Below are 27,328 nucleotides of genomic sequence, written 5' to 3' on the forward strand. Positions count from 1 at the left end.
CCCTAGGCCTGATCAAATGAGCAAGACCAAACGGATTCCTCTCTTAAGGATTTGGTCTTGGGAAACGGAATACCTGGAGCAAGAAGTGGGACAAAGAGGAGAGGACAGAGCAAGGGGAGCCAAGGCTAGGAGGCCTTGAGGGGCTGGGACAGCCATAGGCTTGTGTAGGAGGGAGGGAGGAGGGACCAGGGAATAAGCTGGGGAGAGGCCACAGAACGAGGGCAACCGGGAGACCCACCAGGGGGAAGCAAGGCCTCCACAGGTGATGAGGCTAGGCTGCACCTGAGCCAGCTCTGTTCACAGCTTCTGTAAGAGCCCCTTATCAACAGGCACCACATTAGTCCTTAGGAGAAAGCCTTGTCTTCCCTTGTGCCTCTAGACCTTGCCACCACATCAACTTGGACCGGAGCTTCACTGGTCTGGACTGTCCCTAGTGCTTGCTGGAGCTCCACCCCTCCTGCCGCTGCTGCTTGGTGGACCCTGCCCCGAGCGAGCTGGGCTCCCACTCACCCGACGCTGCAGCCGCCTTCCCACGGGGAGGGCAGCACCCGACCCGTGCAGGCACTCTGCGTGGCCCACCCATTCAGAATCAGATGGGCTTATTCATAAGCCAGCCCTTGGCTCCCTGCCCACTTCTGCAGCCTGCCAAGGTACACACCCTGGAGAGGCTCGCACCAGCCTCATACTTTTGCAATCATCAGTTGATCAGAAACACCCCGGGCTGCTGCTCCTAAGCACCTGGGGGTGGGGAGAGGGGAATGCATTGAAAAAGTGTCATAGATGCAATTAGGTTAGAGCTTAGGGCGAGGAGGCAGCTCCCATGCTTTAGCAGATCTGGCCTGAAAAGGCTCCCAGTGAAGGCCTGGGATGGGCCCAGGCAGCTCTCTGCAGGCAAGACTGATGGGGGCGGGGTGTCAGCCTCCTCTCATCCCTGCTTCCCCACCCTGGACTGCTGCCCCTCAGGCCACCCGCCTCCGCGGAGCCATACAGGCGCTGCTTTCCTGCTCACCCTCAGAGACCTGTGCCTCCTTCCTCCAGGCCACGGTGGCGAGTCTCACCTTGGCGCCAGGCTCCCTCCTCCAGTAGGCCACGAGGAACTCAAAGTGCGGCCCCAGGTCTTCCAGCTCGATCACCAGGTGAAAGCCATCCTTGGAGATCGCCACCACAGGGGGCGTGAGGACCGCTGTTGGCAAGACAGAGAGGATTAAAGCCAGCCCCAGACGGGACTGGCTTCCCAGGCCCATGTCATGGGGGACACATGCCAGCCCCTGTGCGGATGGGAGGGGTCAGCTGCACCTGGAACCTGTCCACAAATACTCTCCTGTACTCAGCAAGTGCTCACTAAATGCTTTCCAAACAATGAATGATTGAAAAAGCAAAGACTGGCCGGCGCCGCAGCTCACTAGGCTAATCCTCTGCGAGTGGTGCCAGCACCCCGGGTTCTAGTCCCGGTTAGGGTGCCGGAGTCTGTCCCGGTTGCCCCTCTTCCAGTCCAGCTCTCTGCTGTGGCCTGGGAGTGCAGTGGAGGATGGCCCAAGTGCTTGGGCCCTGCACCCGCATGGGAGACCAGGAGAAGCACCTGGCTCCTGGCTTCGGATCGGCGCAGCGCGCCTGCCATAGCGGCCATTTGGGGGGTGAACCAACGGAAGGAAGACCTTTCTCTCTGTCTGTCTGTCTCTCTCTCTCTCTCTCACTGTCTAACTCTGTCAAAAAAGAAAGAAAGAAAGAAAGAAAGAAAGAAAGAAAGAAAGAAAGAAAGAAAGAAAGAAAGAAAAAAGAAAAAGCAAAAACTACAATTACCTTTTTATTTATTTATTTTTCTACCCCTTCACTACAATCGAGTCCTCTGTTGCTTCTCCGGGAGGCACCGATTCTCAGGAAATGTGATGAAATACTCTTGTCAATGTTCTCTTTCCCTTTTACAAGGTTGTGGTCCATGTTCCTTCCCCTACCTCTCCGTCTTAGCAGAAATTGCTCCTCTCTTGGCTCATCTAAGCGAGCAGATGCTGTTTGCTAGTGCTGCCAAACGCCTGCGTGGGTGCGGATCTACGCTGAACACTCAGGCCTGTCCCGGCCCCGCAGGCGTGAGCTTCCCGAGAGCTCCGAGATGAGAGGCAGGGACTTGCATGTCGTACATCAGCAAGGCAGCCGCCTGCTCACGGCTTCGCCACGGTGCTCTGAGTTAGGGGTTCCTCTAACCTGACTGAGGCCTACTGACAAGTCAGAGGCCTTTTGCCCAGTCCAATAATCAACTCCAGAAACTCCAGCGTGCACACAAACGCCGCCTTTAATGCTGCCAGGCCCCAAACAGGGAGGCCAGCAGCCCCTGTGGATGCTTCCCCAACGGTAGGCCAACGACAGAAGGGCCTGCTCGGGCAGTCTCGGTTCCCTGCCACTGCTGATGGAGCCACGCCTGCGTCTGAGAGCCAGACGCCGCAGGACCAGAAGGGCCACCCTGGCTGTTGGCCTTGGTTGGGGAGCGGGGTCAGGAGCGCTCTGGGCTACAGCCTCCCGCGTCGGGGTCAGTGGACATTCAGCAGAAAGGCTGTTCCTGGAGGGAATGCTCAAAGCGTTTCCCCTCACCTACCCCTTCGGGGAAAATGGATGGCCGGGCATGGGAGGGCTGCCTGGCTAGGGGATGGGCCTTAGGGAGTCACACAGTGCCGAGCTCCGTGCCACCGCACAGCGCCACCTGCACTGCCTCGCAGACCCCTCCAGAAGGAAAGGAGGCTTCACCTGCTCCACTTGCAACTCGTGATTGATGGAGGCCTCTGGTCTCCATCTTTACTGAGAATCGAATTGGAGAAAACGCCCCAAAGTTCCCCTTCAGAGGGAAAAATCTGACAGTGTTGGGGCAGGAACCTCTCTCACTGCACTTGGTATACTCGGCTCACTTAATCCACCTAGGAAGCTGGAGAAGGCAAATGCTATCACTGGTGAACAGAGGTGGAGTCATACAGCCAGCAGCCAGAACGTGCGCCCATGTCTTTCTACACTTCCAGCCGCTCTTGTGTGGGGTGTTAGAGGATCTCAACCCTGGCTGTATGTGGGAACAGCCTGGCGAGAATTGGAAACTCCCAACGGACAGGCCACAAAGGATCCCTTAAGCCAGGCCCCTGGGGACGTGCCCTGGGCGTGAGTGGTTCCGAAGCTCTCCTGAGACCAGATCATGCCCTCGAGGGTAAGAACCTCTGCTCCTGGGAGCAGGCATTCCATATGGGTGCTGTGGGTTCAGCTGCTGCTTCCCATAGCCACTTTCCATTTCAGAGTGCCAGTTCAAGTTCTGGCTGCTCCACTTTTTTTTTTTTTTTTTAAGAATTACTTATTTATTTGAAAGTCAGTATTACAGACAGAGGGAGAGAGACAAAAAGAGAGCTATCTTCCATCCACTGGTTCACTCCTCAAATGGATACAAAGGCCAGGGCTGGGCCAAGCTGAAGCCAGGAGCTTCTTCCAGGTTTCCCATGTGGGTGCAGGGGCCCAAGCACTTGGGCCATCTTCTGCTGCCTTTTCCAGGCCATTAACAGGGAGCTGGACCAGAAGTGGAGCAGCCAGGTCTCGAACTGGCACCCATATGGAATACTGGCATTGCAGGCAGAGGCGTTACCCACTATACCACAACACCAGACCCCTGAGGCTGCTCCACTTTCAATCCAGCTTCCTGCTAATGTGCCTGGGAAAGCAGTGGAAAATGGTCTGAGTGCTTGGGCTTCTGCCACCCACATGGAAGACCTGAGTTCCTGGCTCCTGTCTTCGCCTAGCCCAGCCCTGGCTGTTGTGGCCATGTGGGGAGTGAATCAGCACATGGAAAGCCTCTCTCACTTGCTTGCACTTTCTTTCTCTCTCACTCCGCCTTTCAAATAATAAATAAACCTTAAAAAAAAATCTTTGCTCTCAACAAGACTTCCCTTTAAGCGTGGGAGAGGTTTTTAAAGAGAGCCTTAAAATGAGATTTTTCCCATGTCCGGGGAGAAGTTGGAGTGGCTTTTCTCAGATGGAAAAGGACAGACTAAGCCTTTAAGAGACCAGCCGGCCATGCAAGCCAGTTGCTAACGCCACCCACACAGGGTCACACGGGAACACACGTTCCCCCTTCTGAGACAGGTGCAGACCCCCTGTCGGCAGCTCCCCCTGCAGCGAGAGCTTTCCCTGTTGATGCCAGTCTCCTTAGGCATGGGTTACTCCTGCTCACCCCCATCCAGGAGTTTTGTAGGCACTCCCTTCTCTCCTTCGGACCCAGGCCTGCCTTCCAGCAACAGCAGCCAGCACCTAGCCATGGTCTTGGCTGGAGCCCTGAGCTCCCCGCAGCCAGAGGGAGGTGATTCTGGCTGTGAGTGGACACTCAGGCAGAGGCAGCGCTGCAGTGCCCTCCAGCGTCCCGTAGCCTCGAACAGTGCCTGGCGCTGGGCCCCTGCCACTTCCTGGGACCCAGGAAGGAGGGGTGGGAGGAGAAGTCACCTGCTCCAGCAGCAGTTCCACTGGGCTCCCATTCCACAGTCCCATTCCCGCTCCTTCCCGCCTCTGCCCTCTGGCTCGCCATTGGGCATCCCGAGGGCAACAACACCACCACCAAGAATTCCTACAGGAAGCTGAGCGCCATGACAGCACGGTGCTGCCCCAAGCATCACACCCCACAACCACCCAGCCATGCAAACTGCTTGGCCTCCTCCGGGCGAGGAGGCAGGGGCCCAGCTGCCGAGGGCCGTGCTGGGATTTGCACCACACCTGTCTGACCCCACAGGACCAACGTCTCCTTCAAACCATCTTCACCTTCCTCAGCCCCTTCTAGCTCGGGCTTCCCCAGCATCTAATTCTTCCTGATGTCGGCCCAACCCCATCCACTCCTTAGTGGCCCCTGACTCACCTGCACTGCAGCTGCTGCCTCGGTTTCCTCTGCCCTTGCACGGGGAGCATCTTCTGCCACACAGAGCAAACAGAAGGCTCGGGAGCCCTCCCTTGCCTTTCCTGCTGCTCCGTACTGGCTACATTCTTGCCCCCATCGCTGGCACAGGAGGAGCTGCCTTGCCCCTCCCCACCTCCCTCACCCCTCCACCCTGCACCACTGTCGCCACCTCCATTCTCAAGGGCACATCAGGAGGCCCTCCCTGGCCCTCTCTCTGCCCAGCCACTCGCTGGCGCCCCTCCTTGCCTCTCTCTACATCTTAAACCCTGAGTTTCACAGGATCCTGTCTTGGGCTCGCTTTGTCCCCCAGATTTTGCCCCTGGACAGTGACACTCTCTGCCAAGCCCTTGGCTACTCACTCCATGTTGTGTAGCCGGCTTTGACCTTCCTGAGCCCCAGGATCCGATTTCCAGGTGGCTGTCAGACACCCGTGGTGTGACAGCATGGAGCACAGTCAGTCTCACGGAGCACACAGCCAGGTGTCCCCCTCCCTCCAGGACAGCCGCTCCTCCCGGGTTCCCTGCGTTCATCACCACCTTTTGCTGCTCTGTCCTCCGTAACTGGTCCCGAAGTTCTGTCCTTTCTACCTCAATCCTCCTCCCCTCCACACCCCTTCAGCCCTCAAGGGATCGGGACCCACCCTGACTCCCCCTTCCGTTGCCCTGCAGGCCTTGCCTCCCCAGCTCACGTGCCACAGAGCAGCCAGAGTGCGTGCTCTCTAACAGCCCAGGCCCAGCCCCTCTCCTACATGGCTGTCCTCTGCTGAGATGCTCAGGTTTCCTTCTCTGTGTGAGCGGCTGCTTCCTACCCCTTGGCCACCCAGCACGCATCACCGTGTGCGCCCTGGCCGTTGCTTGCACTCAGCCAAGTCTGGCCAACTCTCTGCCTTCTATGTCACCTCTTTCCCAGCCTTTTTCCAGGTACTATTGCAGTAGAAAAGTCATTTGTTTCACAGTCATGGTAGAAGAGCAATGTTTCTGGTGGCTCTGTGAAGTGTGTACACACATCTCCACCGGGAAGCTGCTCACACAGCCGGTTCCGTGGGGGTGATGAGGTACAGGTGGGAGGCAGTGTGAGATTTATGAAGCCTGGGGAGAAAGAAGCAGAACAGCTTTCCTTCCAGGTGCAAAGTGGCAGCCTCCCTGCTGCCTGCAGGCCCTGACAGACACGGTCAGGAACGGCTTCCGGAACAAAAGGGTGCGAGAGACAGCATGTGGGGAAAGACTCACAATTTCCACAATGCGCCAGTACGAGTTGTTTGGGTTCACAACATTCTAGCTTTGCGAGACTATGTTAATGCTGCAGAAAGGCCTAAGGGAGAGCTGTTGGGGTGAAGGTGGGGTAGAGCGGGGCCTTACTTGAGTTTCGATTGAAGGGCTGCTTCAGGGTGCTCCAGGCTGAGGTCCGTGAGCCCAGCGTGGCCCTGACACGGAGGTTGTACGGCACTGTGGCGGTGATGTCGTCGCTCACGTCGCACTGAGGCCTTTCAGTGAGCGAGCACAAGCTGCTGGGGATCCACACGTGGCTCCTGTACAGGCTCTCGTACTCCCTGCGCAAGGAGAGGAGGGCACAGTGTCACAGCAGCCACTTGGACCCCAGCTCAGTGATACTTGCAGGGAATTACCATCATTCCCCTGCTTTGTATCAGCCAGCAAAATAAGCCATTACTCCATGCCTCAGTTCTTCCACTCTTCCTCCTCACCAACCATGCATTCTCCATTGTCGCCAGACAAGAGAAAGCACAGGCATGACCCCAGTCTGTCCAGGTCCATAGTCACTACCTTAATCTCAGCCACTGTCATCCCATGCTTTGTTGTGGGCTCCAGCTTCCACACTGGCCATTCTTCAGACCATTCATAGTCAGCAGACCATGACATTTCTCTCCTTAGTCACTTCCTGTAGCCCTTTAATGGAATCCAGACTCTTCCAATGGCCTACGGGACTCTGCCGCACCCTGCCTGTAAGCATGATGCTCTTCCCCACACGGTCAGCTCTTTCTGCCTTAGGACCTTTGACCAGATAGCTGTTCTGCTGCTGTTGTTCAGTGCCTGCTCTTGTTGTCCTAGAGCTGTGATGTAAACATCACCTCTTCAGAGAGGCCTTCCTGACCACTGTAAAGGAGCTGCTGAGACGCCAGCTCTCTGCTGTGGCCCGGGAGTGCAGTGGGGGATGGCCCAAGTGCTTGGGCCCTGCACCCCATGGGAGACCAGGAGGAAGAACCTGGCTCCTGCCTTCGGATCAGCGCGGTGCGCCAGCTGTAGCGCGGCGGCCGCGGCGGCCATTGGAGTGTGAACCAACGGCAAAAGGAAGACCTTTCTCTCTGTCTCTCTCACTGTCCACTCTGCCTGTCAAAAAAAAAAAAAAAAAAAAAAAGGAGCTGCTGAGTCAACTCTATCTCATCAGCCTTTCAGCTCTGTCCTAGCACTGATCAGTATCGGAAATGGCCTAGAGCACTATTGCCCAACAGAACTTTCTCTGATGATGGAAAAGTTCCACTTCCATGTCATGATCTGCTGATTTATGTTTTGACTTAAGGCTTATGTTTTTCAATATGGTATCCACTAGCTACATATGGCTACGGAACACCTTAAATGTAGCTAGTGTGACTAAGGAAGTAATTGCTTTTAACTGATTTAACTTTTTATAGCCACAAAGGCCACAGATGCCACGCAGACCTAGGGGACTTCCTGTCTAAAGCCTCCTCCATATGTAAGCTTCCTATATCCAGGTGTCAGCTGTAGTCCTGAGCCTAGAAGAGGGTCCACACATACCGGTGCTCAGTTTGTATTCATTGGTAATGAAATAAATTGTGCACCTTGTGTCCTTGTCACTCCTCAACAGCTGCAAGCACCTAAATACCTAGAGAAGAGGAGAGCCTGCTTGCCCCAAGGCCAGCTGACCCATGGTGTCACAGTTTGTTTTGGCTCTCAGGTATAAGATCATAGTCCACGAAACTAAGGTCTCTCCCAGCCCCCAGATGATTTGAGTCTCTGCTTATCCATCTCAGTTCAGAGTCAAACTCATTGGACAGTGGCTCACTGTTGAAAACTTATACCAAAATGTGTCTAAACTATTTGTGGTCCCAGAGAGATCACTGTCAAATCCAAAAGAAAATGTCCCTTATTTCTTCAACTCTCCCAAAGCCCCTGCAGCCAGAGGCCCCAGGACACTGGAGATGACCTACTCACGGGCTCAGAAAGCCTCGTTCAGCTGAGAAGGAAGAGTTGGGCCTCCAAGAACCCGTTGCTGATGAAGGGAGAAGAGCTACTTTAAAAACAGAGCACTCACCCCTGGTACTGGACAGAATAGTACACTGTTTCTCCAGGCAAGGCCACTGGGCTCCACACCAAGAGATGCTTCATGTTGGCTGAGTGTACTGAGAGGTTCGAAGGGGCAGGCAGAATGGCCACTCCATCTGGGATCAAGGTAGACAGACAGAATGACAAGAGGGCTCACAGTGGGCATGCCCCAGCTTCAGAGTATGTCTGGTGCAAGTCTTCCGGTGTTTATGAGTCAGATACAACTCCTGCTTCCTTCTTGTGTTCAGGCTAAGTTCTTACTATCATCATTAAAATTCCAACTTAGGTGATAAAATCGCAAGTTAATAGTAATAATAACAATAGTTAACATTGTGCAAGTCCTTACCACATCCTCTCTAGACCATGTGTAAGATTGCTACATGATTATTTCACATAATCCTCATGACCATATTGATAAGAAGGACCACTAGTGTCTCCATTGCACAAAGGAGGAAACAGAAGCACATTTCTTTGACTCTTATGTCAGACTGACCTGGATCCTGGCCTTGACTCTGTCACTTACTAGTTGACTTTAGGCAAATTGATAAACCCAGGCCTCCCTCCCCTATATGGCAAACCCATGCAGATTCCTGCTGGCTTCAACTTAAATCCCTCTCCTGCTGCTGCCACCTTTTGGTACCAAAGTACATCCCTTGATGTCACCCAACAAGGCCAAGTGGGGCATCAGCTGCCTGCTGGGAAGTGCAGACTCAGGTCTGAATGGAGGGAGTGCAGCCTAGAGGGGCACCAGACCAACTGGGAGACCCCACTCCAGGAAAACTGCAGGGCCCTATTTTAGGCCAGCCTGGGACACCGGCATCTGCTCACAGAGGTGTGGGCACACAGTTGGCCAACAATTCATGTGGAAGAGAGGAGGCTTGCAAACTGAACTTGCACTCATAAGGACTTCAGGAAGCCCAAAGCTGATCCTCACAGGTAACCCCTGGGTGCAGTCCAGACCTATGTGATGGGATTCTCTTCCCTCCTTCACATGCTTCTTTTAACACCAACACCTGCCTCCCTTTGCTGTTGCAGTCAGAGTGATAACATCAACAGTGTAGCATGGGGGTGGGGCTGGGGCCCTCACCCGAGACTTTTCATCTCTGTGCCTGTCTCCATATTGACACCTGCTGTTTGTTACCAAGTCCTGTGACCACAAGGGGATAGAGGTTGCTGGGAACACCTTGTTTGGTTCCCCCTGCCTCTCCTCAAATGTGGGACCCTGAAGATGCACCTCCACCTCACCTTCAGACCCAGGGTTGGCCCTGGGAGGAGACACCTGGAACATCCATAAGGGAAGCCTCCTGACCTCCCCAGCCCTAACTGAAATCACCAAAGGAATGGAAAGGAAAAGAGCAGGCTGGGGTCAGGCGACGTGCAATGTTGGGGCATTGTCCTCTCTGGCAGTCTTCCTCTGGTAAAGTAAGAAACAATTAAAACAAGAAACTCCATTTGGAGATTATAAAGCTATATAAACATATAAAGTTGTATTTTATGTAATTGACTTAATGATAAAATTATATATCACGATAGTGTGTTAATGAAAATAACTGTATTGTATAATTTGAAAACTCTTCTTTTTTTTTCTTTCTTTCTTTCTTTTTTTTTTTTTTTTTTGGACAGGCAGAGTTAGACAGTGAGAGAGAGAGAGAAAGGTCTTCCTTTTCCATTGGTTCACCCCCCAGATGGCCACTACAGCCGGCACGCTGCGCTGATCCAAAGCCAGGAGCCAGGTGCTTCCTCCTGGTCTCCCATGCGGGTGCAGGGCCCAAGCACCTGGGCCATCCTCCACTGCCTTCCCGGGCCGTAGCAGAGAGCTGTACTGAAAGAAGAGCAACAGAGACAGAATCCGGCGCCGCAACCGGGACCAGAACCCCGGGGTGCCAGCGCCACAGGCGGAGGACTAGCCAAGTGAACCGTGGCGCCGGCCATAATTTGAAAACTCTAAAACAGGAAGTCTCCAGGCCCATTTGGTTTCACTAGAGAATGTCACCAAGCATTCAAAAAAGAATTAACTCCAACTTTACACACTTCTTGCAAATCACAGAAGAGGAATGGACACTCTCCATCTTACTTCATGAGGCCTGTATTAACCTGATACCAAAATCAGACAAAGGAAATGTACTTAAAAGTTAAAGGAAAAACTACAAGGTGAGTGTTTGCCACAGCAGTTGAGATGCTATTTGGGATGCCCACACCCTATATTGGAGCACCTGGTTCTGATCCCAGGTCTTCAGCTCCTAATACAGCTTCTTACTAAAACATACCCTGGGAGACACCAAGTACTAGGGAGATATGAGTTGAGTTCCTGGCTCCTGGTTTTGCCATGGTCCACCCCTGATTACTGCAGGCATTTGAGAAGTAGGTCATCAGATGAAAGATCTCTCTGTCTGTTTTTCAGCTTTCCAAATAAAATGAAAATAGAAAAAAGAAAAAAACTATAGCCAATATATCTCATGAACTTAGGTGCAAAAAATCTTCAATTACATATTAGTAATCCACATTAATAATTTGTAAAAAGATTATACATCATAACCAAGTGGAATTTGTCCCAGGTATATAAGACTGGCTCGATATTTGAAAATTAATAAATGTAATCCATCATATTGACTACCTAAAGAAGAAAAATCAGAGTAATGATGTCAACTGACATAAAAATGGATCTACAAAATCCAAATCAGCTCATTATTAAAACAAAACAAAAGGCTTCTCTTCAAGTTAGGAACAGCATGGAGTTGTCACCACTTGATAAAGACCATCTACAATAAAGCTATAGCTAATATCTTAAGAGAGAAAGACTGAATGTTTCCCCTTAAGATCAGGGGCAGGCAAAGATTTCATTCTTACCACTATTACTGAATATGGTACTGGAAGTTCTAGCCACTCACTGTAATAGAAAAGGAAAGAAAAGGGAGGAAAGAAAAGAAAGCGAAAAAGAGGTTAGAGAAGGAAAAAAGAGAGAAGGAAGAGAGGGAAGGAAAAAGAAAGAAAGAGAATAGAAAGAAAATAGAAGGGGGAAAGAAAGAGAAAGAAATAGAAAATCAGAAAGAGAAGAAAAGAAGGAAAAGAAAGAAAAAAGAGAGGAAGGAAAGAAGGAACTATACATTAGAAAGAAAGTAGTAAAACCTCCCTGTGGGGAGCAGCCCGGACTGGACTGAGTTACTGGAATTAAGACTTATTCTATGCATCTGCTCTCCCACAATATGGCGCTGGGAGAGAAGTAAACAGCTTCCGCACAGCTGCCTCCAGTTCAACCAATAAACTGTAGGACTTACTCCTGATTGGAGAGCAGCATACTCGGCATGTGGGCAGCCGAGTTAGGATTGGCGGAGGAGGACTATAAAGGAGGAGAGAGACGGCATGCACCAGGAACATCTAAGAGGAACACCTGTGCAGCCCCCGAGAGAGCCGGCCGGCGGTGTGCCGCTCCCCTGCGGAAGTGGGGAATGTGGCCAGGGGGAACTGCCCTTCCACGGAGGTTGAGGGACGGTAGCCAACCCGGGAAGAACCAGCAGCAAACCCGGGGAGGGCCGAGCAGACGAAAGAACAGCGCAGGGTCCTGTGTCGTTCCTCCACGAAGAGGGGGAGCAACATAATGGTGCCGTGACTCGGATATGAAGCCTAGGATGGATAGGAAACCTAGGACGGATAGGAAACTTAGGAGGAAAGAAATGGGAAAATACCGGAGAGAGAGACTAGCAAACAGCCTAGGGAAAAGCTGGATGGAAAAGGTGCCGGAAGAAGCTAGGAGATTGAAAGCGAAAGTGAAACCTAGAGGAGGCTTGGACTCGGATACGGACTGTGGGGAGTAGCCAGGAGAAATGAGAGGAATATTGTTGGAAGAAAACTTAAGGAAACATACCGGGTAGAGAAAAATGTTAGGGAGGATGAAGCCGCGAGTGCAGGCCGAGGCGGAGACATAAGCCACCTTGGAATTCTTCAAGTCACCCCGGGGAGCAAGAGGCGAAGATCTGGAACCAGAGGCAGAGACGTGGGCCGCCAGGATTCGCCAGGTTAGTCCGGGGAACTTGGACTGAATGCCGGTGGTGGCGGAAACATTCGCGGAAGCCGCCGCATGCAGAGAGAGCACGGGGCGTGAATAGATAGGGAACGCGGAGCTGGCGCGAGGCCGTGGTGCGGGCGCGAAGTGCGTGGAGACCGCGGAGCGTGCGCGCAGAGCCGGGAGCCTGCCGGCAGGGCGAGGCGCCGGGAAGCTGCAGGGATAAGAGAAACAGAAGTTTAGAAGTAAAGTGAGAGAAATAGGAATGCTGGAAGATAGAAGTAAAATGGGAGAAATAGGAATGCCCAGAGATAGAGAAATAGAGAAATAGAAAGGCCTCCCCTCAACATGGCAACGAGAAAGCTTGGATTCGGTCTGCCTGATTAAGTGAGGCGATGAGCACCTGCGGGCGGCTAGCAACTTACAAGCTGCAGGTCACCGAAGATAGGCACGAACCAACACTAATAAGTCTCCCCCACAATATGGCAATGAGAAGGCCTGGATTCGGTTTGCCTGATTGTTAGGGCTTGTAAGCCCCTGCAGGCAGAGCAGAGCATGCGCTGCAGGGCACCGAACACAGGCACGCATCAGCACCTAAAAACCTCCTCATAACATGGCGAAGAGAGGACCCGGATTCGGTTTGCCTGATTGATAGGACTTGTAAGAACCTGTGGCAACTCTAGCAAGTAGAGCAGAGTATGTGCCGCGGGACACCGAAGACAGGCGCGTATCAACGCCAAAAAATAAAAAGAAAGGGGGATCTGTGGGGAGCAGCCCGGACTGGACTGAGTTACTGGAATTAAGACTTATTCTATGCATCTGCTCTCCCACAATATGGCGCTGGGAGAGAAGTAAACAGCTTCCGCACAGCTGCCTCCAGTTCAACCAATAAACTGTAGGACTTACTCCTGATTGGAGAGCAGCATACTCGGCATGTGGGCAGCCGAGTTAGGATTGGCGGAGGAGGACTATAAAGGAGGAGAGAGACGGCATGCACCAGGAACATCTAAGAGGAACACCTGTGCAGCCCCCGAGAGAGCCGGCCGGCGGTGTGCCGCTCCCCTGCGGAAGTGGGGAATGTGGCCAGGGGGAACTGCCCTTCCACGGAGGTTGAGGGACGGTAGCCAACCCGGGAAGAACCAGCAGCAAACCCGGGGAGGGCCGAGCAGACGAAAGAACAGCGCAGGGTCCTGTGTCGTTCCTCCACGAAGAGGGGGAGCAACACCTCCCTATTTGCCAATGACAAGATAGGTTATGTAGAAAATATACAAAAAAAAAAATCCACAACACCTAAAACTAACAAATGAGTTGAGGAAGTTCATAGGATATAACATTCATACATATTAGCGATGAACACTTATTCACAGAAATTAAAATTGTAATCACTAAAAAAAAACCAAATAGTTATAAATCTAACAATATCTATTATTTGTATGGGAAAAAGTCCAAATGCTAATATAAGAAATCAAAGACTGGCCGGCGCCGCGGCTCACTAGGCTAATCCTCCGCCTAGCGGCGCCGGCACACCGGGTTCTAGTCCCGGTTGGGGCGCCAGATTCTGTCCCGGTTGCCCCTCTTCCAGGCCAGCCCTCTGCTGTGGCCAGGGAGTGCAGTGGAGGATGGCCCAGGTGCTTGGGCCCTGCACCCCATGGGAGATCAGGAAAAGCACCTGGCTCCTGGCTCCTGCCATTGGATCAGCGCGGTGCGCTGGCCGCAGCATGCCAGCCGCGGCGGCCATTGGAGGGTGAACCAACGGCAAAAGGAAGACCTTTCTCTCTGTCTCTCTCTCTCACTGTCCACTCTGCCTGTCAAAAAAATAAAATAAAATAAAAAAATTAAAAAAAAGAAAGAAATCAAAGACTATTTAAACAAATGGAGAGACATACTATGTTCATGGACAGGAAGTGTCAACATAGTTAAGATGGCAATCCTCTCACATATTGATATACAGGTTTAACAATTCTTATCAAAGGCCTAGGAAAACATTTTTGTTTATTTAATTAAGTTTTTTCAAAATTTTATTTTTAAAAAGGCAAAGGAACTAGAATAGCTAAAATAATTTTGAAAAAGAATATAAAGTAGGGGAAATCAACCTACCCAATTCCAAGACTGTGTGGTATTGGCAAAAGGACAGACTCATAGATAAACAGAGGGGAATAGAAATCTCATAAATAGATTCACATAAATATGCTCAATTGCTTTTTTGACAAAGGTACAAAAGTAATTTAATAAAGTATAATCTTTTCAATAATTAACACTAGAATAAAGGACATCTGTATTAAAATAATTAGCCTAAACCTAAACCGCATACCTGATTGAAAAATTAACTCAAAATGATCTTTTTAAAAATATTTATTTATTTATTTGAAAGTCAGAGTTACACAGAGAGAGAAGGAGAGGCAGAGAGAGAGAGAGAGAGAGAGAGAGAGAGAGAGAGAAAGGTCTTCCATCCACTGGTTGGCTCCCCAGATGGCTGCAATGGCTGGAGCTGTGCTAATCCAAAGCCAGGATCCAGGAGCTTCCTCCAGGTCTCCCACATGGGTGCAGGAGCCCAGCGACTTGGGCCATCTTCTATTGCTTTCCCAGGCCATAGCAGGGAGCTAGATCGGAAGTGGAGCATCCAGGACTCGAACTGGTGCCTATATGGGATTGCTGGTACTGCAGGCAGCGGCTTTACCCATTAATGTCACAGTGCCGGCTCCTCAAAATGATATTCATGTAAAATGTTAAACTCCAGGGGCTGGCACTGTGGCATAGTAGGTTAAGTACCTGCCTGCAGCACTGGCATCCCATATGGGTACCAGTTTGAGTCCCAGCTGCTCTAATTCCCATCCAGCTCCCTGCTAATGGCCTGGAAAAGCAATAGAAGATGGCCCAAGTGCTTGGGTCTCTGCATCTGTGTGGGAGACCTGGAAGAAACTCCTGGCTTCTGGCTTTGGATCGGCCCAGTTCAGTTGCAGCCATGTGGGGAATGAATCAAAAGATGGAAGACTTCTCTGTTTCTCCCTCTGTTTGTAACTCTTCCTCTCAAGTAAATAAATAAATCTTTTTTAAAAAATGTGAAACTCCAAAACCTTTGAGAAAAAGCACAAGAGAAAGTCTTCAGGATTAAGTAATGGGTTCTTAGACTTGCAATGAAAAGCAAGATCCATAAAATGAAAAATTTTTAATTGAACTTCATCAAAATATAAAACTTTTCCTTTGCAAAAGGATGGGAAGAAAAGCTACAGAGTGGGAGGCAATATTGCAAGCCATCATCTCACAAAGAACTCTAAGTTGCTGTCTACAATGCCAGCATCCCATATGCTGGTCTGAGGACCACCTGCTCCACTTCTGAGCCAGCTCCCTACAGTGGATGATGGCTGAAGTACGTGGGCCCCTGACAAACATGTGGGAGACCTGGGTGGAGTTCCAGGTTCCTGGCTTCAGCCTGGTCCAGCCCTGGCTTTTGCAGCCATTTGGGGAGTAAAACAGCAGATGGAAGATCTCGTTGTCCCACACTCTGTAACTCTGCCTTTCAAATAAATAAATAAATCTTTAAAAAAAAAACTCTTAAAATTTAACAGCAGAAAATCAAACAACTCATTTAGAAAATGTGCAGAAGACATGAAAAGATATTTCACCAAAGGGAATATAAACATGACAAGTAAGTATTGAAAAGATGTTCAGCTTCATCAGCCACAGGGCAAATGCAAATTAAAACTACAATGAGATAATAGCTATCAGAATCACTAAATTTTTAAGTGATAAAACCAAATTCTGGCAAGGATTCAGAGAAAGTGGATGCTCATTCATTGCTGGTAGTGATGTAATATTGTACACTCAATCTGGAAAGTAGTTTGGCAAATTCTACAAATGTCCCTACAAATGAGAATGTCTCTCATTGTCTGATGTTTTTAGAATGATTTAATTGGGGTTATATGTTTTGCCCTGTAATTACAAGGAGTAAATGGTATCTTCATGCCTTATTACTGGTGACATAACCGCTAATTATAAAGTATTATTGTCCCTCATTAGAGTTAATAAATACTTTGGAGGATATACGTTAGATGTGCAAATATTTGGTTTTTCTTTAACTCCCACCCATTAATTTTTTTTAACTTTTATTTAATGAATATAAATTTCCAAAGTACAGCTTATGGATTACAATGGCTTCCCCCCAATAACGTCCCTCCCACCCGCAACCCTCCCCTTTCCCACTCCCTCTCCCCTTCCATTCACATCATGATTCATTTTCAATTCTCTTTATATACAGAAGATCAGTTTAGCATACATTAAGTAAAGATTTCAACAGTTTGCTCCCACACAGAAACATAAAGTGAAAAATACTGTTTGAGTACTAGTTATAGCATTAAATCTCAATGTACAGCACACTAAGGACAAAGATCCTACATGAGGAGTAAGTGCACAGTGACTCCTGTTGTTGACTTAACAAATTGACACTCTTGTTTATGGCATCAGTAATCACCCTAGGCTCTTGTCATGAGCTACCAAGGCTATGGAAGCCCTCTGAGTTCACCGACTCTGATCATATTTAGACAAGGCCATGGTCAAAGTGGAAGTTCTCTCCTCCCTTCAGAGAAAGGTACCTCCTTCTTTGATGACCCGTTCTTTCCACTGGGATCTAATTCGTGGAGATCTTTCATTTAGGTTTTTTTTTTTTTCCCCCAGAGTGTCTTGGCTTTCCATGCCTGAAATACTCTCATCCCATCCATTAATTTTAACTTTTATTCCTTGCAACAATTATTGCTGGGATGCTCTAATAGGGATTTATTTAATTTGTCTTCTGTAAAGACATGCTAGTTCTTTTCCACCACTTATCCATTCAGTTGTTTATTTTGAATATGGACTTACAATTTTTTATGCTTAAAATCCAACACTATTGTTTTTATGACTCAAATTGTCCCAGTCTTGGCTACTAGAAACTCCTTCAGGTTGACTCCTGTATTCTTTAGACTTTGTCTTATCCCCTACCCTCTTTTATTTATTTGTTTGTTTGTTTGTTTGAAAGGCCGAGTTACAGAAAGAGAAATGGAAAGAGACAGAGAGAGAGAGCGAGATCTTCCATATGCTGGCTCACTCCCCAAATGGCCACAATGGCCGGAGTTGGGTCAATCCGAAGTCAGGAGCCAAGAGCTTCTTCCAGGTCTCCCAGGTGGGTGCAGGGGCCCAAGACGTGGGCCATCTTCCACTGCTTTCCCAGGCCATAGCAGAGAGCTGGATTAGGGAAGTGGAGTAGCCAGGACTTGAATTGATGCCAATATGGGATGCTGGCGCTGCATGTAGTGGCTTTACCCACTATGCCATGGCCACAGCCCCTTCCCTACCCTCTTTTTCATGTTATTTTTATTAGCAGACTTTTAATTTTTAGAGTAATTTTAGATTTGCAGAAACATAGCAAAGATTTTTGTACACAGAATTCCCATACTCCTGACATTCAGCTTCCCCAAATGTAACCATGACACACTTGTCAAAACTAAGGAAACAACATTGGCCCACTACTATTAACTAATTCCAGGTTTTACTTGCATTTTGCCTGTTTTCCAGGTCAGGTCTTTCTTCTAGGATCTAATCTAGGATACTGTCTTACACATAGGCTCCCATCCTTTTTTAGCCTTTCATTACTTACCACAAGATGCAGTTGTCTTATTTTGTATCTTTCCTGCCTAGCCCTGGAATCAACCACTTCTCTAAGGAGTCTCACCAAGGAATTCTGAAAAGTCCCAGTGCCCAGGCAGCACCATAGATTCATTCAGAATCTCCGGCCATGAAGTCCCCAGGAGAGTCCAATGTACACTTCAGACTGGGAACCGCTGATCTAGACCTTATATGTGTGGCTAAAGAGTAACTGTGACTATGTTAAATCTATTACATTACTGTATTTCCCAGAGGACTCTCATGTTCCTTGAAAACAAGGGGCTCTTGGGACCGGCGCTATGGTGCAGCGGGTTAACGCCCTGGCCTGAAGCACTGGCATCCCATATGGGCACCTGTTGGTATTGGGCTGCTCCATTTCTGATCCAGCTCTCTGCTATGGCCTGGGAAAGCAGTAGAAGATGGTCCAAGTGCTTGGGTCCCTGCACCCACATGGGAGACCTGGAAGAAGCTCCTGGCTCCTGCCTTCAGATCAGCGCAGATCCAGCCATTATGGCCATCTGGGGAGTGGACCAACTGATGGAAGGCCTCTCTCTCTGTCTCTACCTCTCTGTAACTCTTTCAAATAAATAAAATAAACCTTTAAAAAGAAAAAAAGAAAAAAAGAAGAAGAAGACAAGGGCTCTGCTTTGTTTCTATCTCTCATCAGCACCCAGCCTGGAATCTAGCACATGAAAAGCTCTCAGAAAGACTAAATGAATGAAACTTAACCAAATGAACCAAGTCTCTGCTCCCTTAGGGAAATCAGACTAGGTCTAATTTCTATTTTCCTAATCCTTCATCCTTCATAAACTACTATCTTTTGTTGCTTTTTTTTTTTTTTTTTTTTTTTTTTTTTTTTTTGACAGGCAGAGTGGACAGTGAGAGAGAGAGACAGAGAGAAAGGTCTTCCTTTGCCGTTGGTTCACCCTCCAATGGCCGCCGCGGCTGGCGCGCTGCGGCCGGCGCACCGCGCTGATCCAAAGGCAAGAGCCAGGTGCTTCTCCTGGTCTCCCATGGGGTGCAGGGCCCAAGCACTTGGGCCATCCTCCACTGCCTTCCCGGGCCACAGCAGAGAGCTGGCCTGGAAGAGGGGCAACTGGGACAGAATCCGGCGCCCCGACCGGGACTAGAACCCGGTGTGCCGGCGCCACAAGGCGGAGGATTAGCCTAGTGAGCCGCAGCGCCGGCCTCTTTTGTTGCTTTAAGGTTTATGCCAAACACCTGTTTTCTGAAATCTTGAGTCAGTGCAAGAAAAGCAACAAGAAGTCTTGCCCACCATGAAGGCCTCAGGCAAACTTTCCAGGCAGAATCCTGTGTCTCTTTCCTGGATGGGCCCCTGTTGGATCTGAAACCAACTCCTGCAATTGTGTCCTCTTCCACTACCTGTACCTCCAACAGACTGTCTGCTGCATCAGAAAAGGCAGCACCTTCTTTATTTCCCTCACCTTGTTCCTGCTTCCTATTTCTGGCCTGTTTCAAGGTCTCGGTCTTTTTTGCAGAGAACTAAGGGTACAGGCACTAGAGCTGGCCACCCAGAGTCAAATCCCAATTTCCCCACCAATAGGTTTTCAAAAAGTTCATGGAAAACCTATTATGAAAAAACTACGTGGGGCCGGCACTGTGGCGTAGCAGGTAAAGCCCTGCCTGCAGTGCTAGCATCCCATATGGGCGCCAGTTCAAGTCCCAGCTGCTCCACTTCCGATCCAGCTCCCTGCTATGGCCTGGGAAAGCAGTAGAAGATGGTCTAAGTCCTTGGGCCCCTGCACCCACATGGGAGACCCGGAAGAAGCTCCTGGCTCCTGGCTTCAGACTGGACTGGCACTGTTCCAGCTATTGCAGCCAATTGGGGAGTAAATCAGTGGATGGAAGACCTTTCTCTCTCTCTTTGCCTCTCCTTCTCTCTGTGTGTAACTCTGACTTTCATGTAAATAATCTTAAAAAAAAAAAAAAAAGAAAAAACTATGCATGGATTTCAGACTTCTTTGTACCAAAATAAACTTCTCTTTTAATTCCATTTTTTCCACAACTTTTTTTTAAAGGTTTATTTACTAATTTAAAAGAGTTACAGAGAGAGAGAGAAAGAGAGAGATCTCCTGTCCACTGGTTCACTCCCCACATGGCCACAGCGGCTGGCCCGAGTACTTGGGCCATGCTCCAGTGCTTTTCCCAGGCCATTAGCAGGGAACTGGCTCAGAAGTGGAGCAGCCGGGACAGGAACTGGCATTGCAAGTGGTGGCTTTACACACCAGGCTGCAACGCTGACCACCCGGCCCCACAACCTTCTTGAAGTATCCTTGTATATACCTGTACAAATTACTGAACCTCTCTAACAGCACCTACTTTGCAGGATGGATGTGAGAAGTGAGAACACTTTTGCCATCTGAGAGCACAATGTGGGCTCAGAAATGGCTGTTGTAATCATCATTGTTGGGAATGGAATCAGTTTCCTGAATCATAGAGGAGACCGAAGCTGCAGGGTCCAGTCAGTGGGTGATAGAACCAAAAATCATGCACTGGTCTTCCTGGTCCCAAGTGTTTCCACCTTTTCCCTTCTTTTTCTGTGTGAGAAAATGTCAGAAGAGCATACTCACCTCCTCCAGGTCTGCTTGAAACACAAGTTTTCAAGAAAAGACTTAAAGGACTGAATTAATGGAAGAAAATGTCAAGTTGAGAAAATGCTGGCCTTTCCTCTTACTTGGCTGCCCATCTTCTCCCTCTGGCTTAGTGGAGGAGTGTTTCCCGGTAACACTTTTGTTCTGAAAACTAAGTAATCAATCAAGTAACCAACCAAACCACTTTTGTTAGACATGCTGCAGACACTGGGAAAGACGCCTAGGACCTGGCATAGGCCAGAAGGAATATACTCCATATATACCCAGCCAAGGAGTACAAGAGAGGTCTCAGAAGGTCTGGAAGAGGGGGAATCTCTCTGGAATGATAATGGGACCACAGGCCTGCAGAGGGGAGAGAAACAGCAAAATTTCTATATCATGTGCTGAGCTAAGGTTTGAGACAGGAGGGAACACTCTACCCTTGATGTTTAAGCCAGTTCTAAACATATGCAAATCGCTTTAGCCCCGATTTGATACCTCTTTTAAATTAACTAGAACAATCAGTACCATTTAAAGAAAAATGCCCAGTGTCTTGGATTATAAAAACCAGAAATTGCACTTAAGTGTGATAAAAAGACATAAAAGGTTAAAGAGCTGTGGTTTTGGAATGATAAAGCAAGTAGGTACAAGCAACCAGGGACAGCACAACCAGGAACAGAGAAAACTGCATAAACTTACCCACAGGGAAAATGCCCCAGACCAAGGGTTTTTAGGAATAGTATAGAGGGCCTTCCTGCAATGATCGCCAGAGAAACCCAACCTTTGTAAGTCACATATTCAATATTAGACTCATAAATTGCCTTTTTATTTATGTGTACTCTGTCAGAATGTTTGACTTTAATATGTCCTTACAGCTAACAACTTCAACACACACAGAAAGACTGAGAGAACTATGCAGCACCATTTAACAGCTAATGAGATAAACAAGAAAATGCATGGTGGAACTCTGCTAAACTTCAAACTATTTATTTTGATGTTGTATCTTTCTAGATTTTCTATGGACATCTGGAGATAGATTCCCAAACAGAATGCGGGTATTTTATTTTATTTTATTTTCTCTTTTTAAAAATATTTATTTTAAATGATAAAGATCTCCCATCTATTGGTTCACTCACCAAGTGCTCACAACAGCCAGGGCTGAGCCAGGCTGCAGCCAGGAGCCAGGAACTCCAGCTGGGTCTCCCATGTGGGTGACAGGTACCCAAGTATTTGAGCCATTATCTGCTGACTCCCAGGGTGCATATTATCCATTAAGTGCATATTATTCCAGGAAGCTGGAATGGGTTAATTCTTGAATCGGGGCACACTGATTCGGCATGCAAGTGTTCCCATTGGCATCTAACTACTTTGCTAAACAGCCACCCAAGCCTTTTTCTTTCTTTAGGGACGTGAAGATAGATGTTTAAGAGGTTGAGAAACCTTTCATAAACAGACAGGTATGTTCTACAGATATACTCATATTTCAACGCCAAGCTCTGTTTTCACCTTCTTTACTTATATGGGGGGCCCAAACTGTGATCTATATTCTAATTCATACTTACCTGTGAGCAAACATGGAATCAGAGCGAAGAACCACAGGACAAGACTTGTGCAAATGTCTTCCAGAACCATTGTGAGTCTGTTTAGCAGATTCAGTTTGATCCGGAACACTGCTCTCTTCCAGGATGAAGTGTTCTGTCCGTCTCAGCCATCTTGCTTCAGAATGCAGATGTTGAAGCTGAGGTCTGAGTTCCAGGAAACCTTCGTTGTTCTGGCAAGGGGAGCTGGCCCAGACAGCTCACAAGGGGCGGGCTCTGCTGCACCCTCCTCCAGCCAGGCATAAACCCAGGGAGTGGCCCCAGATAGTTCCAGAGAAATGCTGGGGAGCCTGAGAACCTGCCTGGAAGAGATACCTGGAGCACAGATTCTGTCTTGGGGGGACCCTGATGCTTCCTAGAAGCCAGTGAGCAGGCAGGGTTATGTTCTCACTCTTCTCAGTCTCCCTCTGAGGTCATTCAGGCTGGGTACTGATTAGCTTTTTCTGCCGATCCTTCAGAAAAAGCAGAGAAGTTAAAAGAAATGAGGACCTTTGTAAAAATGAAGCGGTGAAGAAGTTTCATACTTGCATGAATTTGAAAAGAAAATCTGGAAGGAGGTATGAGAAACTAACAAGATCGGTTAGCCTGGGGCAAGGGAGTGGGCAGTAGAAAGATGGAGGAGAAAAATGGAAACAAGACTCTAAATATTGTTTTATAGCATTGGATTACTGACCCAGGGGAATGTATTATTGAAAAATTAAAGCCAATTTTTAAGTTATTGGAGGAAAACTTTATGATAAGGTTTGAACCCTTATAATTTAGCTCTGTAAGACTGTAAATACTCTAAGGTGCAAATACAGTAGTGGATAAACAGGGATTTTAGAGTGCAACAGGCTTTGGTTCTATTTTTAGAACTCATTTATATTGCAACCTTAGGAAAGTTAGTAACTTATTAACATTTACCGAGGGCCTACTGTGTGCCAGATCCTGGGATTTCAACAGTTTCTGCCCTCAACAAGAACTTCCCAACCGGCAGAGAGGATGAACGTGGGAATGAACGTTCTCAGTATTGAGAACAAAGTTTCAGAAATAGTCACAAGGGAGTACAGGAGCACTGAAGAGAACCAACCAACCCAGGGGGCTTCCTGGAGATGACACTGGGGCTGAGAAACAAACTCTGGGGGGAGGGGGGACCAGAAAAAGAAATTTGGTGCAACGGGACCAAGAAATAGGCCTCAAAGATAGCCAGAGAGCTTTGAATACTTTCTTGAGGGGCTTTAGTTAATCCTGAGAGCAGCCAAGGTGAAAGGATCTCACATCTGATCTAGCCATTCCCTGCACTTGGATTTTTAAGTTTAGGACTAGGGTGGAGAAGGCAGGGAAGGAGCCAGACTGGAGGGAGGAGGGCCAGAAGGGAGTTATGGCAGTCATCCAGGTGAGAGATGTTGGCCTCCCTAGGTTCCCATGCCTGTAGAGAAGTGACTAAACTAGAAAGGAGAAAGGAGGTAGAGCTGAGAACTCCCGGGTATTGAGTGGATTGGGAGGGTCAACGAGCAGAAGCCAAACATGACTTTCAGGTTCTGGATTTGAGTAACTGGGCGAATGGCAACACCTCAAACAATGGAGAAGAGGCTGGGGTGGGGTCAGGGCAGGCAGAGTTAGAGGTGGTACAAAGAAAGGCTGCACACGTTCAACATGATACTCTGCAATTTGAGCTGCTTATATGGGGAGGAGGAGTCTCCAGTATGTAGATAGTTTTTGTCCCAAGTTGATGGGTATCAAAGATATGGTACCATCTCCCCAGTGGTAGCTGAGTCCAGGATGTGGAGAGATCATTTAAGAAAAGTATGGAGGGGCTGGCGCTGTGGCGCAGTGGGTTAACGCCCTAGCCTGAAGCGCCAGCATCCCATATGGGCGCCAGTTCAAGACCCGGCTGCTCCTCTTCCGATTCAGCTTTCTACTGTGCCTGGGAAAGCAATAGAAGATGGTCCAAATCCTTGGGCCCCTGCACCCACATGGGAGACCCAGAAGAAGCTCCTGGCTCCTGGCTTTGGACTGGCGCATTTCCAGCCATTGCGGCCAATTGGGGAGTGAACCAGCGGATGGAAGACCTCTCTCTTGCTCTCGCTCTATCTCTCCTCTCTGTGTAACTCTGACTTTCAAATAAATAAATAAATAAATAAATCTCTTTTTTTAGAAAAAAGAAAGCTATGGAGATTGATATTTATTTTTTAAAGATTTATTTTATTTGAAAGAGTCACAGAGAGAGAGAGAGAGAAAATGAATGAGAATCGTCCATTTGCTGGTTCACTCCCCAAAAGGTCTCAATGGCCAGGGCTGGGCCAGGCTAAAGCCAAGAGTTTGGAACTCCATCTGGGCCATCTTCTGCTGCTTTCCTAGGCACATTAGCAGGGATTTGGATCTGAAGCAGAGCAGCCAAGACTTGAACTGGCACTCCTATGGGATGCCGGCATCACAGATGGTGGCTTTACCTGCTATACAACAACACTGGCCTCAGTGGAAACTATGAGGATTAAAAAGTACAGTATTTGTGCCTCTGAAGAAGATTCACACTTACGGACCAGGCCACAAAAAAGAAGTAGGAAGATAAAGGATAGATTCGAGGTGGTCTTGGAAACAATGAAGAATGAAGTCATTATTAAAAGGGGGAGTGCAGAAGGGGAGGCCACTAAGTCTCTCATGGAAGAATGGCTGCCTGGAATGGGCGCTGTCTTAGCAAGTAAAAGCTGCCGCCTATAGTGCTGGTATCCCATTAGGGTGCCAGTTCAAGCCCAGGCTGCTCCACTTCCAATCCAGCTCCCTGCTAATGTACGTTGGAAAGCAGCAGCTAGTCCAAGTCCTTGGATCCCTGAATCCACATGGGAGACCTGGAAGAAGCTCCTGGCTTCGGATGGGCCCAGCTCTGGCCATTGTGACCATTTGGGCATGGAAGACCTCTCTGTCTCTTCCTCTCTTTGCAACTCTGCCTCTCAAATCTTTAAAAAAAATTTTGAAATCCAGTTTTCTCATAATACAACTTTCCAAATTTTGAAGACTCTTCACAGGTGTGAGGTTCAAAAATGTATGCACCAAGACAAACTTACCTTTGAATTCATTTTCTCACAAACCTTCTGAAGTATCCTCACATATTAGCCATTCATTGTAAAATATCAGCAATAAATGATTAGGGGTTATTTGCCAAGACTGACTGGCCTTTTGCTGCCTGCCAACTTCTGGTTTAGCTCCAGGACCAACGCGGCTTGGCTCCCAGTTGGAGGTATCTACTTGGGGACGGGGTAGTAATTAAAAGCATGAGTTCTGGAGCCAGACTGCCAGGGTATAATCCAACCTGCACTTAGAGGTTGTTTTTTTTTTTTTGGGGGGGGGGTGGCAAGTTATTTCAACTGTCTGCCTTAGTATTTTCATGTGTACACTGGGAACAATTATAATTGTTAACTCATAGGGACATTGTGAAGACTAAATGAGAAGATACACAAAATAGGTGTGCAGTAAACCAGTGACCTCACCTATGTCCCAATCTCTGGTCACTAGCTGTTTGTATGGTCCCTCACCGCTCCCCTGGCATTTGACCTTGCCTAATATATTGCCTGTGGGAATGCACAGCCTAACTTGGAGAGCCTCCCATCTGCTTCATGCATGGCTTCTTCATCCGCCCCAGTCTTATTTTTGTTCTCCCACACCTGCCTTCCTGATTCCTTTCTCCTAAATCCACTTATGCTCAGTTCCAGCATGTCAAAAGCTAACAATGTATACTGGGCTATCCACTAGCTTCCAGTTGTCCTAAATAAAAGGCTTCCACACATTATATACATTTCCATATATTATACAACTTGGTCTTCCACTTTTCAGATAAGAATACAAGACTCAGAGAAATTAACTGTGGACCAGAGAGCTAGACAGAGATGAAGACACAAACTGGCAGCCAAATCTGCCTAAATCCAAGTCCCTTTTATTCACCTGAACAGCCTCGTTAGCACTAAGGGAGTGCTCACAACGTGCTAGGGGGTGGAGAGAGAGAGAGAGTGAGCGAGCCAAGAGAGTAGCCAAAGCTTTAGAGAACAGGAAGACCCCAATGTGGAGTTCCAAGGCTATACTTACTGTATTTGGCTACTAGGGGGAGATGTATACACTGTGCAGCCTTCCAATTGGGAAAATGACATGACAAGGCTCAAGAATAGAAAGGCTGAGGGGAAAAAAGACTGGATTAGAGGATGAGAAGGATGAAACAAGTGAACAGAGAAGATGAACAAAGAGTTAAGATTCATTTGGTTGTTCTATAGGTGAGAAATCAAAGTTGCCCACCAAACCTTGTGATGGATAGCTAGCTCTACCTGGGCCTGGGTCCCTGTCAGGACAACCTGCCAACTGCTGCCAATCTCTGAAAGACAGTGTCACCTGCCAATCCCTCACAAACAACTGCAAGAAGAATCGCTGGGGGCCGGCTGCTGTGGTGCAGTGGGTTAAAGCCCCCAGCCTGCAGCGCCAGCATCCCATATGGCTGCCGGTTCGAGTCTTGGCTGTTCCACTTCTGACCCAGCTCTCTGCTATGGCCTGGGAAAGCAGCAGCAGATGACCCAACTCCTTGGGCCCCTGCACCCACACAGGAGACCCAGAAGAAGCTCCTGGCTCCTGGCTTCGGATCAGCTCAGCTTTGGCTCTTGCGGTCATTTGGGGAGTGAACCAGCAGATGGAAGACCTCTCTCTTAGGCTCTACTTCTCTCTGTAACTCTTACAAATAAATAAAATAATTATTTAAAACAAAAAAGAATCATCATGTCTGTCCTGGGCTCAGTACCCCTAAGGGGGAACTAGGGATTAATGTTATCCACCTATCATACTATCATATTTTTTTTAAGTTTTCATTTTATTTCAAAGTTAGAGACAGAGATCTTCCATCCAGATTCACTACTCAAATGCCTGCAACAGCCAAGGCAGGGTCAGTCCAACATCAGAAGCCTGGAACTCATTCCTGGTCTCTTCTCCCACATGGGTGGCAGGGACTCAAGTACTTGAGCCATGACCTGCTACCTCCCAGGTAGGAAGTGGGATTAGCAGAAAGTAGCCAAGAGCCAGGCACTCTGATACAGCAAGTGGGTGTCCCAGGCAGCAATTTGAATGTTGGCCCTGGTCATGAGTTTTTTTTTTTTTTTTAATATAAAGATACCTTTTAAGATTTTATTTTATTTGAGTGTTATAATTACAGTGAGAGGGAGAGACTGAAAGGTCTTCCTTCCACTGGTTCACTCCTCAAATGGCCACAACAGCCAGAGCTGCGCTGATCCGAAGCCAGGAGCCAAGAGCTCGAAGCAGCGCCCATACGGGATGCCACAGGCAGATTA

At 48.5% G+C, this 27,328-nt stretch overlaps 1 protein-coding gene across 3 annotated transcripts in view; it reads right to left on the minus strand.

Moving 5' to 3' along the window:
- Window positions 1-22,555, minus strand: part of IL20RB (interleukin 20 receptor subunit beta) — a 38,906-nt gene extending 16,351 nt beyond the window's left edge. Inside the window, exons 1-4 of one of the 3 annotated variants that reach the window (XR_016233288.1) lie at window positions 21,993-22,555; window positions 8,192-8,318; window positions 6,262-6,452; window positions 1,010-1,183 (exon numbers count right to left, since the gene is read on the minus strand). Coding sequence is in view for 2 of the 3 variants with exons in the window: in XM_017346798.4 (XP_017202287.1) it covers window positions 1,059-1,183; window positions 6,262-6,452; window positions 8,192-8,318; window positions 21,993-22,062 (513 nt within the window). In the remaining variant the exon portion in view is untranslated. The remainder of the gene's footprint in view (window positions 1-1,009; window positions 1,184-6,261; window positions 6,453-8,191; window positions 8,319-21,992) is intronic. The other 2 variants (XM_017346798.4, XM_017346797.4) reach the window with 2 other exon arrangements.
- Between the last annotated feature and the right edge of the window lie 4,773 nt (window positions 22,556-27,328).

This window comes from Oryctolagus cuniculus, chromosome 4 (assembly GCF_051225735.1).
Source record: "Oryctolagus cuniculus isolate XC-2025 breed Fujian yellow rabbit chromosome 4, ASM5122573v1, whole genome shotgun sequence".
NCBI lineage: Eukaryota > Metazoa > Chordata > Mammalia > Lagomorpha > Leporidae > Oryctolagus > Oryctolagus cuniculus.